Source organism: Gavialis gangeticus, unplaced genomic scaffold, assembly GCF_001723915.1.
Source record: "Gavialis gangeticus isolate Ggan-Ray unplaced genomic scaffold, GavGan_comp1, whole genome shotgun sequence".
NCBI lineage: Eukaryota > Metazoa > Chordata > Crocodylia > Gavialidae > Gavialis > Gavialis gangeticus.
This window is the reverse complement of record NW_017729024.1, coordinates 104,224,025-104,246,171: the sequence shown is the minus strand read 5'-3', so window position 1 is coordinate 104,246,171 and position 22,147 is coordinate 104,224,025. Positions and strand designations below refer to the sequence as shown.

The 22,147-nt window shown below is 42.2% G+C and overlaps 1 protein-coding gene across 6 annotated transcripts in view; it reads left to right on the top strand.

Annotated features, from left to right (window-relative positions):
* TJP2 (tight junction protein 2) overlaps window positions 1-22,147 on the top strand; it is a 104,218-nt gene that overhangs the window by 72,027 nt on the left and 10,044 nt on the right. For all 6 annotated transcript variants that reach the window (XM_019517483.1, XM_019517484.1, XM_019517486.1 and 3 more), the window contains 16 exons: window positions 1,775-1,877; window positions 2,631-3,201; window positions 6,011-6,114; window positions 6,402-6,555; window positions 7,756-7,867; window positions 7,971-8,107; window positions 8,980-9,046; window positions 13,012-13,162; window positions 14,447-14,555; window positions 16,472-16,682; window positions 17,746-17,933; window positions 19,152-19,247; window positions 19,343-19,422; window positions 20,159-20,369; window positions 20,803-20,903; window positions 21,333-21,545. In XM_019517483.1, the coding sequence (XP_019373028.1) occupies window positions 1,775-1,877; window positions 2,631-3,201; window positions 6,011-6,114; window positions 6,402-6,555; window positions 7,756-7,867; window positions 7,971-8,107; window positions 8,980-9,046; window positions 13,012-13,162; window positions 14,447-14,555; window positions 16,472-16,682; window positions 17,746-17,933; window positions 19,152-19,247; window positions 19,343-19,422; window positions 20,159-20,369; window positions 20,803-20,903; window positions 21,333-21,545 (2,608 nt within the window). The remainder of the gene's footprint in view (window positions 1-1,774; window positions 1,878-2,630; window positions 3,202-6,010; window positions 6,115-6,401; window positions 6,556-7,755; window positions 7,868-7,970; window positions 8,108-8,979; window positions 9,047-13,011; window positions 13,163-14,446; window positions 14,556-16,471; window positions 16,683-17,745; window positions 17,934-19,151; window positions 19,248-19,342; window positions 19,423-20,158; window positions 20,370-20,802; window positions 20,904-21,332; window positions 21,546-22,147) is intronic.

The window sequence follows — 22,147 nt, the reverse complement described above, 5'->3', positions numbered from 1 at the left end:
CGGGGAGGGGAAAGGGCCATTGGGGGGGGGAGGGGGGGGCAGATCAAGGCCCCCACGGTGAGGGAGGAAGTGGAGCACAGACAGGGATGGGGGCTGAGGTGAATGGGGCCCCAGCCAGGCCACGTCTTGGGACAGCTGGAGCCTGGGTGGCTCATCCAATGGTGTGGTGGTGGCTCCTGCAGAGGCCCAGGGGTACATGATGTTCAACAAGGACAAGTGCAATGTCCTGCACTTGTGCATGGAATTTTCCATCCTCACTACAGGCTTGGGACCAACTGGCTAAGCAGTAGCTCTGCAGAAAAGGACCTGCAGTGGGCAATAAGCTCCATATGAGTTAACAGTGTGCCTTTGCTGCTGAAAAGGCTAACAGCATACTGGCCTGCATTAGTAGAAGCATTGCCAGCAGATCAAGGGAAGTAATTATTCCTCTCTGTTCTGCACTGGTGAGGCCACACCTGGAGTACTTACTATGTCCAGTTTTGGTCCCCCCACTACAGAATGGATTTGGACAAGATGGGGAGAGTCCAGCAGAGGACAGTGAAAATGGTTAGGGGGCTGGGGCACATGAGTTTTATGAGGAGAGGCTGAGCTTATTTAGTTGGCAAAAGAGAAGACTGAGGGGGGATTTGATAGCATACTTTAACTAACTGATGGGTGGTTCGAAAAGAGGATGGAGCTAAACTGTTCTCAGCAGTGGCAGATGACAAAACAAGGATCAATGCTTTCAAGTTGCAGCAACGGAAGTTTATGTTCTCTATTAGGAAAAACTTTCTCAGTAGGAGAGCAGTGAAGCGCTGGAACAGGTTACTTACAAGGGTGGTGGAATCTATATCCTTGGAGGTTAAGGTCTGGCTGAACAAAGCCTTGGGTGGGATGATCTAGTTGAGGATGGTACTTCTTTGAGCAGGGGGTTGCACTAGATGACCTCCTGAGGTCCCTTCCAACCCTAACTTTTAAATTCTCTTCCAAAGCAGATGGAGGTTTAGGGTACAACTGTTCAGGGAAATATACCAGAAGTGGAGTAAAGGCTGTAGGTCTGCAGGTAGGAGGCAGGGGGAGGGTGGGAGGCAACCCTGTTGGAGGAAGCGATGTAATGGAAACAGCGGTATAGCAAAGTAAGTTATTGGATACTAAGTTCTTTTAAGTTATTGTCACTGTTTGGAAATCAAGCACACAGAAGCATTATTAAAAAAATTGTTAAAGTTGAAAGAAATCTTCACCCAGGGCTGGTCTGTCCTATCCTGTGGAACCTGTGGCCACAGGGGACCCCACAGCCAAGGGGTTGTGCCCCCATTGCTCCCCACTGCCTGCATCATGTTTAAAGTGCTTGATGCAGTCAGGGAGCCCCTTCCCAGCCAAGCGGGGGAGAAGTTCCCGCCTCTGCTCCTGCCCCGACCTCAGCCCAGGGGAGGGAACCCAGGCATCCCCAGCACATGCTGCCCCCACTCTGCACCCCCCACAACACAGCCCACATGCACGCAGCCTGGCTTTGACTATTTTGTTTCAATGAGTTTATACTGCAATTAACTGCAATTTTGATGTTTTTTTAATGGATCAGGGGGCCCCAAAAAATTGTGAGCTGACCTGCCTTCACCATGTGTCACTTATTTAAGGTCTTGCAATTCATGTAGCCTAACTAAATATTTTAAAAAATAACTTGATCCTCTTTATGTAAACAGAGGTAATTTAATGGAAAGGATACAATGAACAAAGGTGTAATTAATGTTCAGTCTTAAGAGATTCCTTTCTAAACTCTCGTGCTTTTCTTTTACAGAGAAAATGACCGGGTGGTCATGGTTAATGGGACCCCTATGGAAAATGTTCCCCATTCTTTTGCAGTGCAGCAGTTAAGAAAAAGTGGGAAAGTAGCTACAATTGTAAGTTGATTCTTGCTAACTATATGCAGTACAAGTGCATCTATATACCCAACAAGAGAAGGAGCATTTTGTGCTAGGTGTAATTTACATACACACAGTAAAGCAGACTGTCCTAACGACCTTGCAAATTAGACAAGCTAAAAAATTGGAATGGGGGGGAATGTTATCATTCCTGTTGTACAGATGGACAACTAAAACACAAAAGGAATGATGTGATGTGAGCAGTGTTGCACGACTATACCATGGAAGAGCTGGGAAATGAATCCGGCTGTCTTGATTTTTAATTCTGTACCTTAATCATATGATCAACCTCAATTGATTTCTCTGTTTTTTGGGGGGGGGTTTTGTTTTTTAAAATTAAGAAACAGAAAGACAACAAGTATGGCTAGACTCTTCTCAAGGAGGTTATAGTCCAAATGGCCACTGTCTGTCCTGGCACTTCCCCTGTCTAAAGAATAAAATTTGCTTTAAAAAAGTCTCTCACAAGTTATCACCTTATAAAAGTAAAAAGCCATTCTTGCTCTGTTTTGAAGGGTGGAACTAATGGAATATTTTAAACTGTAGAAATTAACCATATTTTTTTTAAATTACATTTTGAGAACAAAGCTGTTCGAAATAATGCTTGCAGGCTGGAGGGGGATGTACCATCACTTTCACAACATTTGTATATTTGTTCCTTAGGTTTTCAATTTTTAAACATTTTAAAACCTCTATTTAACAGTTGTATGTATGTCTTTATTTTTATGCACGCAGGTAGTGAAAAGACCGAGGAAAGTTCAGCTCACTGCTCTGAGGAGAAGCCCCTCTCTGGACTACGATGATCGAGCTCTTGATGTTATGGATGACCAAGCCGAGTTTGATGGCAGAAGTGCAAGAAGCGGCTACAGTGATCGGAGCTGGCATGGCGGCAATGGAGGGCGCAGCCAGAGCTGGGGAGACAGTCCTGATCGGAGCTACCGACGAGATCAGGATAGAGGACGCACTTACAGCAGAGATCGCAGCAGAGAATGCGGCTACAGCAGAGATTGGAGTCGTGGCAGGAGCCTTGACAGGGAGAGAAGTTTGGACCAAGATCACAGAAGAGACCGGAGCAGGGGAAGGAGCGTTGATAGAGATGATGGCTATGAACGTGGCTATGGTCAAGCTTACAACCACAGATCTCAACCTGACCTTAGATATGAAAAGGAAGTCAGGAGTCGTAGTCGAGACAGGCTTTGTTCCCGCAGCCCCTCACTTGAAATGCGCCGCCAGCATGAGTTTCTAGGTCAGCGGGTCCAAGATGGGCCTGTCGGTGTTCTCCTAACAAAAAATAAATCCAATGAAGGTAGGTGTATGCAAAGTAATGCGGAACTTAAGACACAATTCTGGTGTAGGGAAAGACTTAAGAAAAAAATGGTTCACATGCAACTGCTTGTTGAATATTCCTTCTCCACTATCGCAGTTTGTATATGAGTTTTTAGTTCAGGCTTTTGTTGTTGGATTTCCTCCCTGCTTGCACCATGCACTACTAATATAATCTCTCCAGGTCACTGAGCTCTTTGGTTCTCGTCCCTGATCTCCTGCCACTCTCTTGTTAGCATCCACAAATTTCAATCAACACTCAAAAAAACAAAACAAAACAAAACAAAAAAAAACCCTGACACTTGCAGGTGAGCCAGCCACCCGAAGCAGAGGAGGCGTTCTGTCCTTCAGGGGGTGAAATGGGTGAATTCTTGCACCTCTAATGGCTCAGGTTTAGGAGTAAGATTCTAGTTCAATCTGTAATTCATTTGGTCCTCATTTGAAGTCTGTCATAAAAAGTAAACGTCTGGTTAAAAGTTAGAGGATGTGAGGGTATAGATGTAAGGCAGGAAACATCCTTGTAGTGTTTCAGAAATAAGTTGTAAACAAAACTACATTTTTAGGTTGAAGTCAGGGTAGAGATGCACCTTTTATAAACTAACTAAATACTGTATTTACTCTATTAGAAGTTGAGGTGTTTTTTTCTCCCAATTTAATGGCGGGCAGGGAATTCCCTCACCTTACAATCAAGTAAGAGATGACGGGCAAGCAGCAGCTCTGGCTTTGGTTTTGCGGGGCTAGAGCCAGAGCTACAGCTGCTGCCCCAAATATTCCTCCCCCCATTGTCCCCACACACGCTGCTTCTCCCTCTCTGCCGCACTTCCCTTTACCTTTGCTTCATGCTGACATGCTCCATCCTCTCTGCAGTATGGAGCACAGGGTGGGAGGAAAAGAAAGGGGTCAGGGATCCAAGGTTGCAGGGGGCAGAAGCAGCGTGTAGGGGGAGCAACCAGGAAGGGGCCTGAGGCTGTGGGGGAAAGGACACAATGGGTGGGGGAAAGGTGGCAGGAGGCAAGCTGCCTGCCCCTCTCACTTCCTGTCCCCTACCATTCCCCCTACCATGTGTCCCCCTGCTACCTCCCCCACTGTCTGTCCCCCTGCTGCCTGCAGTTATTGGGGAGGAAGAGATAAATTTAAGATGATCCTCCAATAATTAGATTCCATACATAGAAAATTTATAATACATTTATAACTTTCCCTTGTAGGAAATCTAATTATTAAGAGTGGGCAGCTGTCTTAAATTCAGGGTCATCTTGTTCAGGTAAATACAGTAGGTAATTAGTCTATAACAGGGGTGGGCAAAATGCAGCCCACGGGTTGGATGCAGCCTGCTAAGCCATTCTATCTGGCCCATGGGACTCCTACAAAATTAAAAAAAATTAATATTTATCTGCTCCTGACTGCCTGTAATGTGGCCCTCAGTGGCTTGTCAAGACTCAGTAAGGGCCCTCCACCCGAAATAATTGCCCACCACCCCTGGTCTATAACATACATCTCTACCCTACTTTCTCCCTGACTTTAGGCAAACACAGCTAACTCCTTCTCCCTACATTTTAGATTGGGCTATGTCAGCACTTTCTAAAAAGTGAACACAGTGGACCATCATGGCTTCACTCCACAAAGTGAAGTCACTCCCTTTAGCGACTACAATTTACTCATGATAAACTCTGTCCTGCTAGCTAGGGCTGGAGGTATAGAGTGATTGTTAAGTCATTCAAGCTATAGACTGATGTTCTGACCTTGATTCCTACCGTGTTTTTTTTCTGTCTCCAGTGGTACAACAGTGGGAGTCTCAACCTGATTAGTTGTTATTGAACAGCTTTCCAGTGGTCATTGATCATGTATTTACTAAAAGAGTTTTTTTTGTCTTTTGTTTCCCCCCACCCTGCAGTCAGCATAGGGGCAGGGGGAACCTTTGTCTTAAATCTGCATACAGAGTAGAGGAGGTGGGGCATACAGTTGCTGCAACTCTGACTCTGGCCTTGAGCCTGGGTTGGGGCTGAAGTCAGACCCACAGCAGCCTCTTCCCCACTTGCACACACTCTCCACTTGCCCTCTGCAACTTTTACCAGCCCCTCCCTTCTCCTAGGCCTCTTCTTTCTCCTTCCTCCCCCCTCACCCCCACTTAGTATCAGATGCAGCTCTGTTCAGGCTCAGGCTGGGTTCCCTCCTGGGCACAGAGCACATGGAAACTCTGTTCCCTGCCTGGCCAGTCAGCAGCACTGACACTGCATGGTTATCAGGGGTGTGCTTTCACATGCTATACTCCAGGAGAGAACAGAACCTGACCAGTGTCTAATAGTAAGGGGATCAAGGAGGGGAAAAGGCAGAGACTGAGGAGCATGGGGCAAGGGGAGGGGCAGAGGCTGTGGGGAGGTGCTGGTAGTGAGAGCAGGAAGGCTGCAGGGGGAAGAAGACTGCATGGGGGAAATGGGAGGGGGCCACTGCAATGGGGAAGGTAAGGGGGCCACTTGAGTCCCCCAGCCACTGCTTTCCCTGCTGTAGCAGTGGGAGTGGGATGTACGTAAGATGAGCCTTCAATAACTAGATTCTGTACCTGGAAAACTATAACTAATTTATACATTTTCCATATATAGAGTCTAATTATTGGGGGATTGTCTTTAAAATCAGGGTCAGCTTGGATCCAAGTAAATATGGTACGTAACAAAATGTGTTCTCTAGCACGTGACTGCAGATGATGTGTGCACAGCATAGGTTTTAGAAACAGACATTTGCTCATTCTGTCAAACAATACAGTGACTTTTTTTTCTTTCCCCCAATCCCTTCTCCAGAATACGGTCTCCGACTTGGAAGTCAGATCTTCATAAAAGAAATGACCACTACTGGCCTGGCAACTAAAGATGGTAACCTGCATGAGGGGGACATAATTCTCAAGGTATGTTCAGGACAAAGGATTGTGCACCATCACTATAAGTGGTGGTGATGGTAATTAATTTATTTATTTTTGCTAAACGAAACTGCAAAAGCTTTTGAAGAGGAAAGTAATGCAGAAAGCACAGGTGGATATGCACCTTAACTAAATAAGATATATGAGCACAAGTTTTCGTGAACTTGAGTTCCCTTCATCAGATGCTGACGAAAGTAATGTCAGCTTTGAAACGACCGTTGCTTGCATTCTTAATTGTTTCCTTATAATAAAACTGTTCTCTTTTCTAAATTTAGATCAATGGTACAGTGACAGAGAATATGTCATTAACTGACGCCCGAAAACTGATTGAGAAGTCCCGAGGAAAACTTCAGTTAGTAGTCCTGAGAGATCGAAAGCAGACACTGCTCAACGTCCCTTCAATGAATGACAGTGATTCAGAAATAGAAGGTGAAGTGTTATAGGGCTAAGAAGTGTAATGTCTGTTCTACTTTCTGTATGGGTACAATCCTAATTCATTGCATCTGCCATAAGACAGTAACAGTGCAGAGGGTTCTTTTAATTGGTACAGCAAACTCTTTCCCTTGGGCATAGAAAGAATCCTGTCACTCTGCAGTGACCTTTCAAAGTGATTTATGAGCCATGTTGACTTGACTAAGCAAACTCCCACAGAAAGAAGGACGGTTGTTTTCAGTGCAAAGCCTAAAACATGAAAATGTGGAATGAGGTCATCTTTGACTCTGTAAGGATGCTGCCACTCTCTTTGGCCTTCCAAGACAGGAGGCCATGATGGAATTTAGTAGTCTGGTGGCTGAGTTTACTGTCCTCCTAGCAGCATATGAATGGTTCATGCCATCATGACCTACATTGCAGGGAGGTACAGGATGCCCCACTAGTAACAGGATTCTGCAAATCAGTAAATAACTCTGCTGTGACAATATTCAGTGCAGCATTTTTCAGCTCTTGTTGCCAAGATTAGAATATGCCTTGGATTGGTGAGTTACAGGAGAAAATGAGTTCCTTTTCTGTGAAGAACCACTAGCAGCTGAGCTTCATATTTCTCACCAGCGAACCTCTAGATTGTCAAATGAAGGATTGGGAAAGAACAGACTCCAACCATTTTCTTTCTGTAGCTCTGCTATGTAAGAGATGGCTGCTCATACTGGCAACTCTTATCTCCTTTTTATTGTTACAGCAATGAGAGAAAGCCCAAGACTGGAGACTCCTCCTGTTTCATAAGTTATTTTGTTCTCTTACTTTAAGCTGCTAAGTACCTTTATTGGAAAGGGCAGCATGTATAGTTGATAAAAATTATAGAAGATTGGGAGAGGAGAAGTGCTTTTGGTGAGACTCATATTAACATGAGTTAGTAAAAGTTTACGTTTTGCTTTTGATGTTTCTTGGAAGTAGGTCCGCAACTTCCAAATATTTCTGAGATTATATTTCCTAAGAGACTGAAGCTCTTTGAGGAACACATTATTTCCTTTCCTACCCTCCCCCACATCTGTTTTTATTAAGGGAGAGTAGGTAATAAATATTTCATATTTTATGCCATGAACTATTGTAAGTAGATTGCTGTGGATAAATGCACAATGACATTGTAGGCATATCTCTTATACAAACTTCCTGTACTGTTAATTTCCTCAATAGATATTTCTGAAATAGAGTCCAATCGGTCATTCTCACCTCAAGAAGAGAGAAGATTACATCATTCTGATGCAGACTCTCATTCGTCCAATGAAAAACTAAAAGAAAAGTCAAAGTAGGATCTGCCACTCTTTCTCTTTCGTTAAAAATGTTTTTTTTAAAGTTGTTTCAGTGTTTCTTTCTTTTTTTACATGCTCAACTTTGTTCTTTCCATTAAGTGCAAAAGATGATTCATCTAGCAGGTTGTCCAGGATGGGAGCAATGCCTACGCCTTTTAAATCAACTAGTGATATTCCAGCTGCTGCTGTGGTCACGGACACTAGCAAAGAACCAGAGTACAAAGAAGAACCACCAGGTCAGAACTGAATCTCCTGTTAGAGGGTTTTGGACTGTTTGTTTTTTGTTGGTTTTGTTTTTTTGCATTCTTTCCGTCCCTTACTTCAGCTGATTGGAGGGAATTTCCTTTGGGACTGTTAGTGCAAGGGATATAAACCCTTGTACTTCAGGATTAAGCCATGCATTAACAGAAGGGAGTTACAAAGAGCATGCTTTATGGCTCCTCCAGTTACTCTGTAAATAGCAGTTCATGCACAGATTTGCACACATATCTGTGTTTCTAATAAAGGATTATATCTTTATTTTGTTGAAAAAAAAGTACAGAAGAGAAGCAAAGGTAATTCCTGAAAGTCAGACGTAGACTCTTACCCTCGGTAGGATTGAATCTGTGCATGTGGACTGACACAAGATAAAATCCTGATTATTACAGTGTATAGCTAAAGTCTGACTGCACAAGGGGTCAGGACCATCACCCATTATCTCCTAGATAAGTGGGAGTTAAAGGTATAGACTGACTTTAAAACTTATATCCAGTCACTTCGACAGGAATAAGCCTAATTGCTTCTGGGGAGACCTAAAAGGGGAAAACTAGGGATATCTGAATACCAGGGATTCCTTATGAGAGAGAAATTGGAGGTGGAGGGAAAGTCCCATCTCATGGGGTTTACACAATTGAGGGATGAGCTTGGCCCCATATCACAGTACAACTTTCACTATTAGACACTAGTCAGAGAAGTGCTTGCATGTTAGTTTTATAGGCCCTCTCGCCCAGATTAAAGGCAGAAAACATTTTAATTTATATCATGATATGTGAAGTCTTGTTTGTCCAAATTAATCGTTGTTATTTTTATGTTTTTAATTCTATATGTGTGTGTATATATGTATATGCAGTGTCTCAGCCAAAAGCGATCCCAAGAACGTTTCTTAAACCCAGTCCTGAAGATGAAGCAATATTTGGGTAGGCTTTGTTAAAATGTGTTTTTTCTCATCTTCTCTCTCAGTTGTTTTTCTTGTTGCCTCATCCTGTTTTCTTTATGCCTTGTAACTGATGTGCTGTAAATAGTTCTATACCAGGAATGGGCAACTGTGTTTCTACATTAAATAGGTAGCTGACAGCCACCTAAATCAGTTTAGTTCTTAAAGGTTAGTGTGAGATGTACATACGGTCTGATTTCAGACTGGGCAATTTTAAAGCTGATTAAGCACCTGTCTCTTTAAATTTAATTTTGAGTACATGAAAGCAATAGCATCTTAGACAAATGTTAGTATGTATCTCTGTGTATGGACCTGAGACCTTTACTTTCAACTATGATTCTCTGACATCCAAAAAACCCCATTTTGAGAAGCAGTGGTATAATCTGATATAAAAGTGTGTGTGTGTGTGTGTATTTTTCCCCCAAAGTTACTGGAATATCTGTGAAAATACAGTAACTTTGAAGAAGACAAATTCTTACCAGCTTGTTTCTCATATGGTGATAAGGCCTAGATATGTCAAACCTATTGTTGTGCTCACCAGTCCCTGGCCCCATCTACATATGCGCATAACTTCAAAGTAGACTAATTGGTTTTTGAGTAAAGTGTCACTTTCCACATTTGTGACACTATTAGGCCAGAGTAAACTAATTAACACTGTCCTAAGATCATATTTTCAGGGGCAGTACTATATTATGACAGGGTAATAAACTGCGATTAAACACACATGTAGACATGGGCAACTGGTCCCTCCTGAGTCTAGGGGGCATCCGCAGAAGCCGCCGCCAGCGGGCACAGAGCTGGTGAGCATCCGCAGATGTTGGCAGTGGGGGTGCCCTGTCATGGGGGGCATGTTGAGCTCCCACAGATGCTGCCAGTGGCAGGGATGACCCTGTTAGGGGGGCACATGCCCCCTCATACCTTTCTTACCAGTCGCCTATGCATGTAGAATCTGACTGAAATTGTGCCCAGTCAACCCAGTCAGCAGGGGACTAGACTGCTGCCTACCACCTAGCCACGCAGCTCCATACTTTCAGCACCCTTGTGCCCCAGCCAGCCCCTGTGCCACCCAACACTGCCACCTGGGGCTGAGCCCTTGGCCGTGGCATAAACTGTTCCACCCCAGCTCAAAGTTGCTGCTGCCCCAGGTGCATGTGTAGACACTGGGTCCAGGAGCAGTTTACTCTGGCTCAGACAGCTCCAGAGTACTGTTCTGCATTAATTGTGTGTGAAGATTGCACCCCTTGAGTGTCTACATGTTAATTAAGAAGCTTTTGGTAATGCACATTAAATTTAGTACCTCCATTGTGAGGTACTAAAAAACAGCACATTAGTGAAAGTGCACAGGTTTTTTGAGATGTTTTAATGTGCATTAGCCTGTTTTAATACACATTTAAAGTGCAAGTGTAGACGTGCCTCCTGAGTGACACATACAACAGGAGAGCTCTGCATCTAAATGTGCATCTTCCCAATGCCCAGTTTCTGTACTGTGTATTTGTGGTTGTATACTCACTCAAAAATAAGAAGAAACATGGGTATGGAACTAGGGCCATATGTTTTTGATAACCTTTTACAAAGTGGCCTCATTTAATGTAATGCTCGTCAGAGCATTTTATGGATGCAGAGAAGGGCTGATAACTTGAATCAATAAGGTAATTTATAAAAGTGAATCACTAAGGTAATTTATAAAAGAGCTACCTAATTACTCTCTTGATATGATCTTAGCAAAAGGGAAAAACACTGGGTTTCACAGCCACCAGAGCAAACTAGTTGCAGATTGGGACTTCCGGGCAAAACCTACGGAAGGCTAATTGAAGAACTGTTAGCTACACAACCCCAGTACAGTTGTGTTTAAAAATATAAGAACTGATATACCACTGGGATGTTTTGGGGTTTGTTTCCTCCCCCCAGAGTCAGGCCCCGTGTTTTTACTCAGACCATATCTGTATACAAGTTAACACACTAGTATTTAACTTCAGTTTTGTTGAGGAAAGTTCATGGTAGAGGCTCACAAGGGCATGTAGAGTGAATGATGGCACAGACGCTGTCCTTGATGTATAGAAATCATCTGGGAACATAATATTTCTGTGGGGGAAGACAACTAAGCCTACTCCAACTAAGCCTATCTGTCCTTGGAAGAAAAGGAGTTAATGTTTTATCAAAACAATTTGATATTCTTAGGTATGCTTCCAACACAGAGCCTCTAGACTTCCCTTTATCTCACTGTTTTGTTAATTAACTGGTAAATGTAATTCACCTTCTAGATCATATGGAGAGGTAGATTATCACTTCACTCTAAATACTATACAGGGAGGGAAAAGCTGGATTTGATTACTCATAATTCACTTAAATTATAACATTAACAAGTAGCTATGTGCTTGAGGCACATAGTCCAGTACTTACAGTGCTGGTACAAAACATTAGAAACCTGGGTTCAGTTCCCTGCTCCACTGCAGTCTTGTGTCATCTTGGAAAAGTTATTTGTGGCTAGATCCAAAATAAGATCTTGTTTGCATTTTAGAAGCCTAAATTCCTGTGTAAATTATTCGGAAAACAGCACCTACCTGCTAATGTCTATTAGTGAAAACTTAGCTGCCCATACATTTATAGATTTTTTTTTTTTTTTAATTATTATTATTTTTTTTTTTTATTTTTTTTTTTTATTTTTTTTTTTTATTTTTTTTTTTTATTTTTTTTTTTTATTTTTTTTTTTTATTTTTTTTTTTTATTTTTTTTTTTTATTTTTTTTTTTTATTTTTTTTTTTTATTTTTTTTTTTTATTTTTTTTTTTTATTTTTTTTTTTTATTTTTTTTTTTTATTTTTTTTTTTTATTTTTTTTTTTTATTTTTTTTTTTTTTTTTAATTATTATTATTTTATTTTTTTAGTTTCCTAAATTTCTGCTTCTCCACATGCCCCAGAATGCTGCTATCGTAGCTAAGCTTAGCATCTTGGCACTTATCTCCTGCCTAAGCCTGTGTATTATTTAAAGTATTAATTATACGTATCATTGAATCATGGGAAGGTAGGGCCTGGAATGGACCTCATCTAGTCCATGAGATCATCTAATCCAGCCGTCTGCTCAAGGGAGGATTATCACTGACTAGACCATCCCAGCCAAGTATCTGTCTAACCTGCTATTGAACACTTTCAAGGATGGAGATTTCATGACTGGTCTAGATAACCTGTTTCAGTGCTTGACTGCCCTCATGTTCAGAAGGTTCTTCCTAACCTCCAACCAAAATTTCTCCCGTTGAAACTTCAGGCCATTGCTCCTAGTCCTGTCCTCTATATCCACAGAGAAAATCCCATCTCTGTCCTTCCTGTAGTCACCCTTCAAGTATTTGAAGCCTGTTACCAAATCCCCCCTCAGTCTTCTCTTCTCCAGACTAAATAACCCTAGGTGAGGAGTGTGTTCCCATCTCAGCCTAGCTTGTAGCTTGTGAGCTAGGATGCTGTCCTGGGAGGTTCGGGTTTCAACTTCCTTGCACTGAGGAAGATACTGAACCCAGGTCTCCCTCTTCCAAACCAAGTACTTTAACCAGCAGGGTATTATATAAAGGGCAGGTACCAACACCACCACCACCACCATATCCTTTTTCAGCTAAAAGGAAAGGATGAGAGAGATTTTCATACCTAAGGAGGTGAGAGTTAAGTCCAAGAAGCATCCTGCCTGTTGTGTGCCCCCTTCTTAGGCACCTGATTCTCCCCATCTCCTATATAGTGAAGTAAGGTGCCTGACTTAGATTTCTGAATTCCACTCCCTGAGCTGCACTTCTAAAATATTGGTATGCTGATACTTGGCATTACCCGAATATCATGAGATGCTGAAACACAAGCATGAAAGGGTCATAGATAAATATTTGTATAGAAGTTTGCTTCTTATAAACTTACTGTCATGTGTGTGTTGATATTTGGCTGGGATTTCTCTTTCTGCATGTCTGCATTCCAGCCCTAATACAAAGATGGTGAAATTCAAGAAAGGGGACAGCGTGGGCCTCCGGCTGGCTGGTGGGAATGATGTAGGGATATTTGTTGCTGGAATTCAAGAAGGCACTTCAGCTGAACAGGAGGGGTTACAAGAAGGAGATCAGATTCTTAAGGTACCAGTGGATTCAACCCTGGAACTAAAAGTGATTGATTATTTCTTGCCGCCATGTGAAAATGAATTGCTTTCTTACTTTTATCAGCTCAGAAGTATATAAAGCCGTTTTGAGATTATCTGTAAAGATCACCTTTGAAACCTTAAATTTTGGCTTTTGCAGTTGAATCTAAATTGACTTCAGTCAGAGAAAATGTGAGAGATTTGTCAAGAGAAATGCATAAAGATGGAGAAGACAAATTTTAGTGACTTTTCCAATCTTGAGTTGAAAGGTACACGTCAAGGCACAGAAGGGGTGGGCTGTTATTTTCTCCTCCCCCTTTCCATTTCCCTCTTTGTTTTTTTTTTTTTTCACTCAAAAAACTTTTGAGACTTCATTGCGGTCCTCTTCTGGTCTGTTATGTCTTCCTCCTTCTGAGTTTTCTGTTCTGTCTATTTTTTCCTCACTTTGGGCCTGATTTTTTTAAAGCCCTTTTAAACCAAAGAAAAGATTCCCTTTGATTTCGGCGGAGTTCCAGTCAGGGCTGTAATCCTCTACTTCTTTGGTTGACCTGAACAGATTTTGCAAAGTTATCTCCTCTTTTGAAATATTGATTCTTCTTTGCTTCTCTTCCCTCCCCTCCCACTCTTCTTTCTTCCTGCAGTTGGGAGCAGCTGTTCAGAATTTCCCTAGCCCTCCTACTGGGAGTGGAAGTCACTGGTATGTCCAGATAAGCAGCTGATAGGCACAGATGAAAGGGACTGTGGGGAAGCACTGTTGAGAGAGGCAACCACAGGAAGCTGTGCTGTGTTCACAACTCTAATGCCAGGCATAGCATGTATAACTGGAATATATCAGGATGATATTTAAACTAGGATACAAACCTGTGATGAATTCTATAACCAGCCAAGACACATGAGGGCACCTAATTCACCTGAAGGTCGTTAATCAATTAGCAAGAACTATGCACTTCAACTAAGTAGGACTCTAGCACTACACAATATGTGGAAACATTATTTCCTGGCTTGGAGTAATGCTCTCCACCCTTGATTGTTATGCAAATAATCAGGTATTTTATAGTCTTTCCTAAAAGAAACTAAACATCAGTGCACTTTCAGGAAATCCTTGTCAGTTCTGGAGTTCATCCTCTGTGTACAAAAAGTGTTCATCATTATAAACTAATGAACCTCTGTATTGATTTTAAAAAAACCCATGATAAGCATTCTCTTCCTTTCTTCTTTTTTTCATTTTTAAAATAATTTTTTCTTTAAAATCTTAGTTTTGTTTTCTTTTGTTTCCTATCAGGTGAATACACAAGATTTCCGAGGCCTTGTTCGGGAGGATGCCGTTCTCTACCTGTTAGAAATTCCCAAAGGTGAAATTGTGACCATTTTGGCTCAAAGTAAATATGAAGGTAGGCACTTAAAACCAAGGCGTAAAAATATTTTTGTTACAAATCATTGTGCTAGTCTATGAAAATAACATCAGACCTTTTTGGCTCAGCTGGTACTGTGACACGACAAATACTCTTTGTTCTTACTCTTACACTTGCCCTTCAAAACATGTCATTCACCTTTATTTTCAAAATTTTAGAAAATTGTTGCTGGTTATTATAGAGGATACGGGGAGGAGTTATAGGCTGGCTCCTTCACCATCCAGGTGATCAAGAAAGAGTTCAGAGTTGTACTCCCCCCTTCCCTCCCCAATTAAAAGCACTCCTTGTGAGCTTGAATCTTAAAGCTTGTCCCTCCCATGCTCAGTATCTTTTACCTTTAACAGCTAGATGCCTGCTTCTTGCAGCTTTCCTCTTCTGACAGCAGTTCCTCTACAACAGTGATTCTCAACTAGGGCACTCTGTGGTACCACAAGATCCTTTTGAAGGGTGCCCATTTCAGGGGGGCATAGGAAGTGAGATAAGCAAATAAAGGCAGGCTGAGGCTTCAGGTGTGAGGAGATAAGCTGATAAAGGCAGGGTCAGGCTGCCCCCTGCCTGGCTGTTCCCCCTACCTGCACAGCCTGCCTCTTTGCAAGGAGATGTAAGCCCTCAAATGAACAAATCTGTTTTTGAAACTGGGTGCCATTCAATTCACAAAAGTGATGGAGAGATGCCTTGATTCTGAAAAGGTTGAGAACCACTGCTCTACAGCTCTCCTGGGGTAATGGATGTTAGTTGAGACTTATTTAGATCTAATTAAGTGTCTGATGTGTGCTGCCTGACTACACTTTTAGCTGCATAATGGGCACCAGGAAAAGACTGAGAGTTCCTTAACTTGTCAGAAGATTGTGTGTGCATACTGGAGCACACGGATGTGAAGGCTGACAAAACTAGGTGAGGTGTCAGCATTCAGATGTCCAGTTCCCAGTGGTGGGAGAGTCTGGGGCAGTTTTGCGTAATGCTGGAGGGCAGCATGTCTTGCCTCTAGTCACTGAGTAAACCAGTGACAGTAACCAGATCCAGTGAGAACCAGATCTACCCAATCGTGTCAGAATGAGGCATTGCTGAACAAAGATGCATCTAAATTTATATATAAGACAGAGAGAAAAGGAGAGGAAGAAAGAGATTAACATGGAGGGCAGGTACATGGGACATACTGGATCACTTTCTTTCTCATCCTTTGTCATGTCAAGCCTGTAGCTGGCAGGCCAGATCCAGCCCTTGGAGCCCCATCTTCTGGCTCCTGGTGCTGCTTCTGGGTCCTCAGTTGACCTCCATGCTGCATGTGTCATGGATTGGGCCAGACAAACCCCTCCTGCAGGGCACAGGACACATGTCACAGCACCCATTCCAGCCAGCCCAGGATCAGTGCTACATGCAGCACCAGCCCCGGCCGGTCCGGGACTGTACTGCACGTGACATCCCCCAGACGGCTCCAGAGTGGGTGTCTCGTATAGCATGGGTCCTGGACTAGTTGGAATGGATGGCACATGTAGTATGTTTCCCCAGCCAGGCCCACAGGCACCATGTGTGCAGAGTCCCAGACTGGCTGTAAAAAGTGCCACATTACTGGATACTGCATTTTGGGGGGAGATGAGGAGCGTGGATCCATGGGCCTGATGTGGGCTGCAGACCATTCATCCAGTCCTGGGACTGGTGCTGTGGGGCCAGATTTGACACCCTTGCTGCAGGTGAAGGGGAGGAATTTCAGACTGTGTTGAATGGAACATCTCTCTCCATTTAACCTTAAGTAAGGCACTAAGTTTGAAAAGGGTATTGAGCAAAGGCATTATCCATAGAACTCTGTTCCAGGGATGGTGTAGAGCATTCATTTAGCAAGTGGAAAAGCAAATAACTAATAGACAAGCTAAAGTAACGAGTGTCTCTTCTTTCAGTGTACAGAGACATAATGGCCTGTGGCAGAGGGGATTCATTCTTCATAAGAAGCCACTTTGAATGTGAGAAGGAATCTCCTCAGAGTTTAGCCTTCACCAGAGGGGAGATATTCAGAGTAGTTGATACACTGTATGATGGGAAACTGGGAAACTGGTTGGCTGTGAGAATTGGAAACGAACTGGAAAAGGGCATCATTCCAAACAAAAGCAGGTATGTTGGTTTTTTTTTTTGGTTTTTTTTTTCCCCCCTCCCCTCCCCCGCCCCCCATCTTACCACTCAGAGACTTTTCTCATTTGCTTTGTTGTATCTTATCTAAATCTTTACTCCTATACTCCTAATTTGCTTGGGGAAAGGGATGGAAAGAAATTAGACAGCATTCACATCCATAACAGTAGTGAATTTAAATAACTTCTAAAGCTGTGGAGTTGATGGGGAACCACTGACAATGGCTGGTCTTATGGTTAAGGCATTGGATCAGAGCTTAGGAGATCTGGGATCTGTTCCCAGTTCTGCTGTAGATTTGTTTTGACCTTGAGCTGGTTATTTAATCTCTGTGCCACAGTTCCCCATCTGAAATAATGATGGTAATAGTTACTAGCTCCAAATTAATTCACCCGCGTGCATGTCAGTGCCCCCACTGTGACCTTAAACATGATCACAACTCAATTTTTTAAGCACAATAAATAACAAAAAAAGCCCCGACCCTTCAGTTTTTTTCTTATAAAGTTCCTAAAATTACTTGAAGCGTGTGTATATGGTACCTTAGGTGATGTTCCTATTCTGTGCAGTGCACTGTAATCTTTGCTTGATGATTCTGATTTCTCATCTTTATTTCAAGTCACTGTATATCCAAGGCAGTGGGGAGGAAGAGGAGAAGGAAGCAGTAGTTAGGCCCTTTGCCCCTCAGTTCATTAGGGGTTGCTCTTCTGGTTTTCCTATCTCCATGTGCACCACCTCTTTCTCCAGTGGATGTTGCATTGGGCATTTCAGTGCATTGCAGCCAGGTTCCTTTTGTGGGCTAATTCTTGAACAACAAACCTTGCAGGTCTAGCATCAGAGCAGTGCTCTGACTCAATTTTGCTTGCTTCAAGGCAAGAGTTCCTGGATCTTCCTCCACAAGTTGCCTCACTGCTGAGTTCTTCATTTCAGATACAAATTCCTACATTAGATTCTGCTGAAGTTCTTGTGTGAACCATGGGGTATTTCTTCCCCCAACTCTCCCCACTCTGAGTGATTTCCTATCTGCAAATGGATTCTCTGCTGTTTCTTTCAGAGCTGACCAGATTGCCACTGTTCAAAATGCCCAAAGAGATGGCTCAAGTGATAGGGCAGATTTCTGGAGAATGCGTGGACAGAGATCCGGAATGAAAAAGAATCTGAAGAAGAGCCGTGAAGATTTGACTGTTATTGCATCTGTTAGCACAAAATTCCCAGCCTACGAGCGAGTTCATCTGCGAGAAGGTGAGTGAGACTTTTACAAAACAGATAGCATTTTTATAGCTAGGTGCTCCTGCCCAGGTGCTGCAGGCTAGCTGCTAGTCACCTTGGGCTCCAAGCTAAATTTGAAGTATAACTGAAAATGGTCGAATCATCTTAGTCAAGATGTTGACTTCAAAGTGCAGCTATTCTCTAGTAAAAACAGTGACTGTAAAAGTTGCTGTGTGGAATTTCATGCATGCGATGGAGAAGCACTTCCAAATCAAGTTTGCCAATCTTGCAAGCAGAAAGATGGTTTGGATTTGATTTTTGGTTTTTTGGGTTTTTTTGTTTGGATTTTTTTTTTAATTGGGTGGGTTGGTTTGTTTGCATTTTTTTTTTTCTAGATTTTATTTTAGCTTTTTTTTGTGTTGTCTTCTGTACCTAGTGGCTAGTCTGATAGACAACCTGGGATATAAAAAAATCAAGCTACATTTTTTTTCTGGCTCATTTATATAACATGCTGAGATTCTCCAGGGCAAACGAAAATCTGTTGCCTTTCATAGTGTGTAGATTTAACCAAAGATAGAATTTATCACTGCGATTGCAGTAGCAACTTGGCTCTAATTCTGCTGATATTGAACATGTCACAATAGTTGTCAGTTAATTCTCCCATGTTGTGTTTGCTCCACTGTATTAGAAGGAAATCAAATGATAAAAACACTTCCAGAGAAGTCATTCAGGAACTATCAGTGACAAATCCCCTTGCCATTGGTATACAAGGGCCATGACAATCTTTGCATTAGCTACAAAATAATAATAGATCTTGCAGTTCCCTCCTCTTTGCCCTTGTAAGCTGCTGTGCTCCTGCCCACACTTAAGCATGTATGTAATTTTACTCACATGCATCCTGCTGAGTTTAGCATGGTTTTGTAGTACACTGATGGATAGACTACTGAAGTGATGTTGTATATACTCAAATGGTAATTTTCTCAGCCATACAATGGTTATGGAGAATGTGGAAGATCATCTATACTGTCTTATCCCTTTTTCTTTCATTAAAAAATTCTCAGCTTTTTCCTATTTGTAAAACACATAGAAAACTTATTCTTTACATGAATCACTAGGAATGGAGAGAGAGTAGAGTTTGAGGATATTCACTCATAAATATTAAACTGAACCTCATATATTTCTGTTTCAGTATTTATTACCATGGTGATTTTTATATTTAAAGCCTTTTCCCTCTAAATATTTATCTTTCAGCTGGTTTTAAGAGACCTGTGGTAATATTTGGCCCCATTGCAGACATAGCAATGGAGAAGCTGTCAACTGACTTACCTCATCTGTATCAAACTGCCAGTAAGCCCTTCATTATTTTTTTTTTTAATGTGGCTTTTTCTCTCTACTCCTTCCCCAACCCTCATTTCATAATTAACAAAAACATGTTATTGCAGAGACCGAACCTAAAGATGCAGGTTCAGAGAAGTCCACTGGAGTGGTGCGTTTGAACACTGTGAGGCAAATTATTGAGCAGGTAAAGTATTTCTGCTTGAAAACACTTTCAAGAACAGGAACCTTTTTATTCTTTCATAGTTTCATAGACATTAGGGCTTCTCTGGTTCCTAAGAATTTGGAGCAAGAATCTGGAAGTGTTTAAGGACCACAAAAATAGTCACCTGAATTTGAAATGAAGGTGCAGCTGTGCTGAGACGTGGTCACTGATCTTATTGCCTTTTTTGTTTTTCCTTTTCACATTCACAGGAAAAAAAAGTTTGCAGATAAGTATGAAGATGAGCACACCCATGTCTTGCATATCTTTTTTAAAAATAAGCAACCTGTGGACTAGTCTAAAAATAAGCCAAGCCTGAATTCAGTGGTTGAAAAATGCTGCACTGTCACTATAATGACAGAACTGTACTTTCTGTAACCTCCAGGGCCACTTTCACTGTGAGCCCTTTGTCCCTCTGTATGAATGGTGATTGATAGATGACACCCCAAAGACTGAGAGAATTAATTCTGGCCTGGGAAGCAGACCAGGGATAGGTAGAGAAACGAGAAGAAAACAAGTGACAGAGGGAGGCAAAAGGAATAAAGGAATAGAAAAGGGAATAAGAACGTTACACCCAACGTCAGAGTCAGTAGATGTGAATAGGATTTATGATTTTTGAGGAGAGTATTAGCATGGCTATAACTCTGGCTGGGGTTGTGGAAGCATATTGACACTTCCCCCCTCCAACTGAAGCACTAATTTGGGCCTTCTTTGTTAACAGGACAAGCATGCTTTGTTGGATGTGACTCCTAAAGCTGTAGATCTATTGAATTACACCCAGTGGTTCCCGATTGTCATCTTTTTAAACCCAGACAGTAAACAGGGTGTTAAAACTATGAGACAAAGGCTCTCTCCCACATCCAACAAGAGCTCCCGCAAGCTTTATGAACAAGCAAATAAACTGAAGAAAACTTGCCATCATCTCTTTACAGGTAAGCAGGAATCTCTCTAATTTTGTCTCCTAAGAACAGTGGGTGCAGATAGAATGCTTTTCTTTATCAAGAAGTTTAAATGATTATGACTTATGTATCCTGTGCAAATTTGTGCTAATATGCTTAGGACCAGTTTCTGGTCTTAATGTATTTCAATATAAAAGCAATTTTCAAGGGTTTTTTGGAGATTACTGTATCCTATTTATTCTAGTAAAACAACAAAGTAAGTAGCATTTATACAGAGTCATTTTTCTAATAGCCACAGAAAATCAAGCATTGCATTTTTGCCAGTGGCCTACTTAAAATAGCTTATAAAGTAATCTTGCATTATCCAGGACTTGGTTGCATGAATGAAATGGGTATTTGGAGGTTTCTGAATTTAAAAGAAGAATTTCTGTGAAATCTGTGATTCACTTTTTTTTAATGCTTACAGCCACTATCAATCTGAATTCAGCCAATGATAGCTGGTATGGCAGTCTGAAAGATGTGGTTCAGCAACAGCAGAATGAAGCTGTATGGGTGTCAGAAGGAAAGGTAGGTTATCAAACAGTTCAAATTGTATTAGAAAAGTTGTATCTATGTTCTGGACATCATGGTGGGGGGGGTGTTGCGTGCGCATGCGCGCACACATGCACACGTGTACATGAGTTTAAAATGTTGTGTTGGATGGCAAAAATAAGTTTAGGGGTTTTTTTGCTTTGTTTTGTTTTAGAAAAAGGTCCATGATAAATGTTCTATTCTTTTCCTTTTATTTCATCCTGCTGTTCTCGCTACTAAACTGAGGCAGGCAATTGTTTCTAAAGAATATACATAACATTCTACTGGAGGGCTTTCCTGTTCCTGGGGATGCCAGAGTTCTTGCAGTAGTATGTCTCTTCTGTATTGTGTTTTATAGATTAATGCTACTCAGAGCTTATAAAGGGGGATGAAGTCCAATCTAATTCTTTCAATTCACCTTCATAGTTGGAAGGAATGGATGATGATGCCGAAGATCGCATGTCATATCTAACAGCTATGGGTGCTGACTATCTGAGCTGTGACAGTCGCTTGATTAGTGATATGGAAGACACAGATGGAGAAGGTGGAGCGTACACAGACAATGAACTTGATGAGCCATCAGATGAACCAAGTGTTTCCTCTATTAGCCGTTCTTCTGAGCCTGTGCATCATGAGGAGGTGAGCTACTTGGACTGCTGACAAAGCTGCAGCTCCCTGAAGTGATGCATGTTATGAAAAACTAATAGCCAACATCCTCATAATCCAGGCCTGAGAAGGCTGATTCCAGCTGCAGAATGATATTGGCCCTGGTACAAAATTACAAAGGCATGTTAAAATCAGGCACAATATCTGAATTAACTCGCCTAATTCTGTTTTTCTCTGCTGGTGACTTAGTGTCACCTGTGGTGTTGCAGTGATTCAATGAAGGTCATTGGGTCACCAGTAGTAATGTGGCAACTATATAACTACCCCATTAAAGCTAACCTTAACTAATTAGTAGATTGCTGGATAGTAGAGGAGCACGGATGCATCGGTCAGATATCGGCCTGATGGGGCCAATAAATGCCCATGCTGCGCGCAGTCGCAGAGCAGCACTCGGGCAGCAAGGAGCAGAGCCTGGCAGTGTGAAGAGCTGCATGCTACTGGTAAATTCAGTGTAGTAGAAGGATGTTGGGGGGAGGGAAGGGGCAAAGGGGGGTGCAGATCAATGCCCCCGCAGTGAGGGATGGGCAGGGGCAGGCACTGCTGGGGGCGGGGGCAGAGCCACAGCTCATGGGGGC